Source organism: Brienomyrus brachyistius, chromosome 23 (assembly GCF_023856365.1).
Source record: "Brienomyrus brachyistius isolate T26 chromosome 23, BBRACH_0.4, whole genome shotgun sequence".
NCBI lineage: Eukaryota > Metazoa > Chordata > Actinopteri > Osteoglossiformes > Mormyridae > Brienomyrus > Brienomyrus brachyistius.
Window position 1 is genome coordinate 3,601,577 of NC_064555.1, and position 7,496 is coordinate 3,609,072.

The window sequence follows — 7,496 nt, forward strand, 5'->3', positions numbered from 1 at the left end:
GCCACTCTGGCTGCCTCACTGCAGCAGCCACTGGGCATGAGGGGTTGATGGGTGGCTTAGGGGGCTGGGCTCCTGCCTGTGATCAGAAGGTTGGCAGTTTAAACCTGGTCAGAAGAGTCACATCCCAGTTTGCCCCTTGAACAACATAAATGGCCAGCCCCTCGTTTGGACCCCAAGCTTTCACCTGTATTTGTGTGTGTGTGTGTGTGTGTGTGTGTGTGGTCCTGATACTTTGTGAGGACCAAATATCAACAAAACAGGATGAATAACCGTTTTTTCGACCTTATGGATACCAGTTTCCTGTACTCTGTTTGGTTACTTACGGTTATAGTTAGGGCTGGGTAGGGGTTAAGGTTGTCAGGGCGTGTTAGCATTTTTCCCGTAGAAATTAATGAGCGGTCCCCACAACGATTACAGGTATGTGTGTGTTTCAAAGGTGGCAAGTTGGTATATTTAAAAGCAGACACATTAAAATGGACCCATATTTGCGCAAAATGGCAAACAAGGAATCATTTTATATCACAAAGGAGCCACACAGACCCACACAAAGAAGCCCGGCCTAACCACACTCCCACAATCCCCTCTGCCGCAGACGGACGCTGCCGGCAGCGGGGCTGCAAGAAGGTGTAAACCCACAATGTTTCTCAGCTGCCACAAAGTTGAGGCCTGCACCAAATCCACAAAGCGCACCAGCCAGATCCATTTATGGGGGGGGGGGGGGGGGAAATTAGCAATATAAAAAAAAATAAATAAAAAAAAAAAAAAACACGGAACTAAAACAAAACAAAAACTCTGAATGAAGCTGAAACCTCGGCCCCCCACAGGCGATGCCAGGGGGTGCTGAACCCTCTGCTAGTTAAGCAGAGCTTACGCAAAGATGTCTGTTCCAGTTTAAGCATGGGGGCTGCTGCACAACACCAAAACAAGGTTACCCAATCCAAACAGCCTCACTTAAATCTCCAGTCGCCTGCATGGCTAAATAACTAAGCCCAGTTAGATGACAGAGCCAGGTCATCTGATGAGTCTAAGCATAACCCATTATAAAGGTTAGGGCACATTTGAGAGACGGTGACCATCTTCTTAAATTAAGCATGAAGGAGTAAGCACTGGAGTAGTTATTACAAGCCAGGCAACATGTGTTGTTGCTATGACACGGAAATGATTTTGGGGACAGTTGGGTTGTCAGTCCAAGAAATCGCAATGCAGCTAGAAAACCGTAGAGGGCGCTTGGAGTAAATATGGATGGTGGCCAGGCAATCAGCCTCAATTTGGCAAGACGTCCATCACCTCCCGTCTGTAGGAGGCTGTTTCACCACAGCCTTTCCGCACAACCTAAAAAAAAGTGATATTTCAAACACAGCTGAGCGCAAGAAGAGGATGCGATATGAGTGACAGGGAAGGGGGGAGGCAGTCAGACATCGATTAGCAGCGAGGAGACAAACTGTTCATCTGGCAACATGCACGTCGGCAACAAACCAGGCAGAGGCCCCAGGAAAAGCAATGCAGCTTATTCAATCCCAATGGTTCCCAGAGTGTGAAAAAGGGAGGCCAAGTCAGCCCACTGAGGAGAGGAAAACCCACAGATGATTTGTTTTTTTTAATTTACAACGCGAGATGCACTGAAACAAATCACGGCAGAGCAAACACTCATTCTTAAAGACTTCTTTCGAGATTATTGAATCCATCCTCTCTACTAAAGATTTAAAAAAACAAGCTGGAAACCATTAAGACCATGAATCAATGGAGGATGGATGCAAGACAGGCAAACACTTGAGAGAGAAAGGCGTGTAAAATATTCTGAACATCAGAAGTACCAAGGACGGACAAGAGAACCTGTATGCAGAGCCACTGCTCATTCAAGACTCGACAGCTCAGTCTGGCAGAAACACCCAAGATTTTCTCCACCACTAGAGTGAGGTCTTCCCAGCTGGGCACCAGTCCTAACATACCGCTCACCTGACAGCTCTGATGTATGATTTAGGGGCCATTATCTCAGCTCTCCTAACCTGCAGCTAACCACTGCACCTAAACCAGGCACTGCAAGAGCATCCACTGGATAGGAGGGCAAATACAACAGCACCTGCTACAGGCAGCATGCAGAACTTCATACTAATAATGCTCACAGTCTTGGAAAAGGCTTGTTTTTCCACAAAGCAGGATTTCTCAGTTAGCAGGGTTTAACTTAGCTAGAACTCATGATTGTCCAATAAAAGTTTACCTAAAGAGCATTTCTATTGGACAATCATGACTTCTAGACAAGTTAAACCCAGCTAACCAGGAAATCCTGCTTTGTGGAACACGCCCCAGGGAACATGTTAAAAACCAAACTTTTATCATTCACATAGCAAAGAGCTGGAGGAGTGGCATTTCTTAGTGGTTACAGGAGGCCTGCTGATGCCCCCCACAGCACGGGGCAGCATAGAGTCCTGCTGAGTCATCCTGGTCTGAAAACCCATCTCAAAGCAGGGACATTTTCAGCACCACTCCAAATGACTTGTGGGAGTGGAGAGGATTGGGTCCTGACTCCCATCATCCTCTTCCTGGGGCTGGAGGAACCTGCTGACTCACTCGGACCCCTCTCCCAGGATCGCCGTGTGAGGCAGTGATTTCCAGGCCACACGGAGGGCGATACGGAAGCCGTGGGTGGCGCAACCCGTTTGTCTCGTTGCAGCCAGAGCCATTTATCTCTCGCTAGCAGCTCGCGGGAAAGAGCGAGGGCTCATTTCGAATTTCATGGGCACAATGAACACAAAAACACCACACAGCCTCTCCAACTTACCGAACACACACACACACACAAAAACCATCTGCCACATATACACTGGCAATCCCACAGCACACACCCGCTCCCCGCGAGATCGCTGACCAGCTCAGATGGAAGCTCAACAAGCAGAAATCCCAAGAGCCAGGGAATGAGACACACAGCGCTTCAGTCTCTGTGTTTAACAGTGCTGGCATCTCCAGAACAGGGACGTCAGGCCACAGCAGGAAATTCGTCATAGTTCTCATATCTTTCATTAAACCACACAATCAAAAAAAAAGACGACAAATCCAAAGTAGGAAAGAAAAAAGTGGGGGGAGACGGGACTGACGCATCAACGTTCATGCACCGGCCGCAAAGACAGTAGTGAGCGTGTGAGAGGAAGACAGCAAGTGCAGGGCACCGCTTGACAGTGTGATAGCCATCACGCCAGACACTGGAACAGAGCGACTTAAGACAAGGCAGGAACAAAGCTTGCAGTGAGAAAATAGCCAGGCTGTCACTGCAGACCAGCTTACTGCTGAGGTGAATGGAAGGAAATCTTACATGGTCCTATAAAACTCATATCAACCAAAATATTTGTTAGCCACTCCCCCTAGGGTTGACGGAGCCCCAGCAGTGATCCCCCCCCCCCCCACCACCAACACCACAGGTTCCTGTGCTGCCACTCCTGCCATTCTGGGGGGGGAGGGAGAGCAGAAGCAGGGACAGAGAGGCCTGGTGAGTTGGGTTTGTCACAGAGACATTCAGAAGATGAAGAAGAAAGAAACTCACAACAAGTTCTCAGAGTGGCAGATGTGATTAATCGGGAAAAACAATCGCCTGTGACTAGCTGCCTATTCAGCACAAATACAGCAAGCTGCCTCCTCCCTACTTTCACTAGACAGGGAACATGTTCAAGGTGTTTAAGGAAGTACAGGAGCCTAAGATATTTTATGGTGGGGGGGGGGGCAGGAGTGTAGCAGACATTCCACACATTGATCATTTAGATGTCACGCCATAGAAAGCACAGCCACAGCTCAAAGAAGAACAGAAATACAGAATGGAAACAGGGACTATCAAGGTCAGATGAGGATCATGGCGAGCAAAGGTCACCACTGCCGCAGATGGGAACATGGGGGCCTCCAGTAGCCAAAGGATGGGGGGGCAACAGCAGAGATTGAGGGTCACCATCGTAAAAGATGCTGCCATTTTACCTAAAGCGGGCTGACTTTCCGTCAGTCTAACGCAGATCTCTCTGGTCAAGAACACCAAGCCCACAAACATCTGTAGGTACTGCAGCCCTCCAGACCAGGCGCAGACTCGAGTAGGAGATGCACGTTACCCCTCCTGAGCATTCCCTCCTGGGGGGCACAGCACAGCCCCTCCCCCTGTCTGCTGCCCAAACGCAAAAATGCAGTGCGCCTTCAGATCTCAGCGATGATCACGGCAAAAATTCACTTTCACGTCGCCGCAGGAAGCCCCGAGTGACCTGGCACCTGCAGGGTCATGGGCTCCTCCTGTCTTCACCATGCTACTCCACATGCCAAAACGTAGAACCTTCTAAAACTATGCCTTTTTTCTCTTCAAATCCTGCGACATGTGGGAATCTCACAAGACGATAAACCATGCGCGAGTGGCTAGATCTGGTTTGCCGATCTGGACTGAGCACACTCTGGGGGGGAGGGGGGATCCACTCACAAAGTAATTGAAGAGGGAAAAATTGAGTGCAAATTTCAGGCTCGGACCAACAGTGACCGACTACAGCACATACCCTCAAGGAACCAGCCTGACCGGTACACCGCCTCGAGGAAAATCCCTTAAGGGGAAGGGGAATAGGGATTTTAGACTAAAGGCTCCTGTAATCCTCAGAGGACATCCCCCCCACCCCTCGGCAGAACAGGAACGCCCTTCCACCCACATGTGTGTCTGTCTGACGCTGAAGATAAAAGCTGGAATAACCTAACCCTGACTAAATTATCCTTTTGATAGGAAAGCTTATTTCCACACCTCCAAAGTGAACCACAGGGGTCACTGACAGATGCAGGCCCAAGGAGACCACCCCCCCCCATACGACCCCACGTGTGCGGCATTACAAAAATATCAGGATGGAGGCATCACGACAATGTTATTAAATACCTTTAGCGATGCATCGTCAACCTTCTGATCTATTTCTTTATATGTACATTAAACCTTAATGTATCATGCAATTCTCCAATATGCAAATGTGCTGTGAGAAGGGTAAACAGCACACGTCTGAGAGCCTGCCCCCATTATATATATCACCGGTGCTCATAAACATATACCAGCTGTAAATTTAGCTGTAATATGGCCCACACGCTGGCAGGGAGGTAAATCTAGGGGAGCAGCGAGGACCGCGGTACAACGAGGTCTGCAGGGCTGTGGAGGAAGGATTCACACGGCCACGAGGAAAAGTAATAAAAAACACATTACAACCGTGCGACCCAAACGAGGATCCTGAGATCCGACTATTTCCTGCACCATAAAACTTAACACCTAACCATCAATCAGTACAAACCGCCTCATTATTAGACCCAAGAAAAATAACTTGATTACACTGCAGGAGGAGAGACTTCATTTTTCGACACTCAGAATCTAAAGTAGGAAAATGTTACAAAAGGCTCACAGCGAGTGACACAGGAAATGTATAAAAACTAAAGAGCTCGTTTGTATTAAACAGTCAACACCCTCCTCATTGAAATACCAGCCCTGTCAGCATGCATGGGCACACTTTAAAAATGAATATCATGCAACTGTCTGTGTCACCTGTTGGACATTTAACAGTAGAAATGGGAAATTGCATGGCTGACGTTTCCCCTTTTTATGGTTTTAATAATCTGGAGGCACATAGAGGCGGTGACTTCGGCCAGCATTAATCTGCAGTTTAAGCTGAGTAATGGCAGGAAAACGCTGGCAAGGTCAAACACGGAAATTCATTTACTTTTAACAGTTACTCAGCAACACGGTGCCAGGAAACTAGTTTGGATGAACAAGATTTCCTGGTAAAATAAGGGGGGAGGGGGGATAAGGACGCAAATAATGCAACGGCAGTACTGTAATACGTCGAAATATTCAGAAGACTGTTAATGCATTTATAGGAGGGGGGGGAAACACTCGTTTTGCAGGAAAAGTCCTGAAAAAGGAAATTTCATATGCAGTATCCCAGCGTCCCAGATCGGTGTCCATTCACGGTACCGGAATGCCAGAGTACTGTGGCGCCCGGGCCAGCGGAGGGATGGCACTCTGTCCGTTTTACAGGACAGGTGCGTGTTTCAGGGAGGTGGCTGACAGCTGCGGCACGGACGACAGAAAGAGCACATGGCCGGAAATCGCGGCGAGGGGCTGACCCGAAAGCCGGCCAGTCCCAGCCCGTCCAAAGGGACCGCTGTCCGTGCTTAAACAAGCACCCATTTAGCTGTTGATCTCTCCCGGCCCGTGATTACCCTCCGCCGGAACCAACGTGCACAGTTCACGCTCTGCCACGATCGCACACCAAGGCAACTTATCCCGACTGTTACCAGAGAAAACCAGATAAGCGGTTACACATTAACTCAATGCGCATCGACCGCCACGTATTTAGAGCCACATGCAATAAAATTAATTTAGAAGTTGCTAAATGTGGTATTAACTGGGCTGGGGAAGAAGCTTAAACGATTTCGCAGCGAGCAGCATGGTGATGAGCTTGGGGGAGGATTAACTGAGGGGTCAACAGCCCCCCGGAGCGCCTACTCACCACGGGTCGAACTCGTGGATGATGCTCTCAAAGCGGATGACGGCGAAGAGCCGAGAGCTGAAGCCGGCCAGCCAGGCCGAGGAACAGCACGGTGAACGACAGAAGGGACTGCCAGCCCGCCGGCTGCGTCAGCCCTCCGGACAGGCCCCCCGCGGCCCGCACGCCGCGCCGCCGTTGCCGGCGAGGGCTTTGTGCTTGCCGTCGGCGGCCGCGCGCTGCTCCGCCATGTTCCTGCGCGAGCTGCGGTGCGCGAGGCTTCGCAAAGAGAAAGCCTCCCCTCCGCGCGCCGGGGGTCACACTCTCCCGGACCCGCTGACTGCCTCGAGACCGCCCTCCTGTTTTAAAACTCGTATCTGCTCTTTATAACCTTAACAGTATTTACTAGCAAGAGCTTCCGTGAAGGGACATTAGAGCCGGTTCGGACACGGACCCCCCGGCGCCCAGTGCGATGTGACCGACTCTCCGGAGGAGGAAGGAAAAGAGCGGCTGTGGGCGGGGCAACAGAAGACCTGCCAACCTATCCGGGCCGCGACAGGTAGGGCGGCGAGGCGGGCGAGCGCCGGCCCGACGGTGACCAACCGCTTGCTGAGAGGAGCGCTGATGGACAGCCCCGATTTTCCAATCAGGAGAAAGCGCAAATGGAGAAAGCGTGCTCTCACACGTCTGTAGCAAATGAATAAGAAGGTTTCGCCTCATCTACTGGTACTGAAACAGGATTGTTTTTGTGAAACATTCAAGTGAGAATTTTGTGAAAGAAATAAAAAGCTCAGGAGAGATGCAATAATGATTTATATTTCCAAGAACAAATCTTTTTTTCTCCAAATCTTGAAAACGTTACAGTTTTTTTCCCCCAGAAATGAGGTCGCAGTGGGAAATCATGCAGACTTGGTGAGATCCATTTAAAGGCCTGTTCACTCACCGCTTAGCCATCCGTGATACAGATGGCAGCGTTTACCGTGTTAAACCGTACACCCGTCTTCATTAACTAGTTACATCCTATAT

General features: G+C 49.8%; 1 protein-coding gene across 1 annotated transcript in view; it reads right to left on the reverse strand.

Annotated features, from left to right (window-relative positions):
• Positions 1-6,980, reverse strand: part of LOC125719010 (dolichyl-diphosphooligosaccharide--protein glycosyltransferase subunit STT3B-like) — a 30,844-nt gene extending 23,864 nt beyond the window's left edge. Inside the window, 3 exon segments of the mRNA XM_048993407.1 lie at positions 6,495-6,571; positions 6,573-6,649; positions 6,652-6,980. Of these exon segments, the coding sequence (XP_048849364.1) occupies positions 6,495-6,571; positions 6,573-6,649; positions 6,652-6,721 (224 nt within the window). The 5' untranslated portion in view covers positions 6,722-6,980.
• Positions 6,981-7,496: the final 516 nt, after the last annotated feature.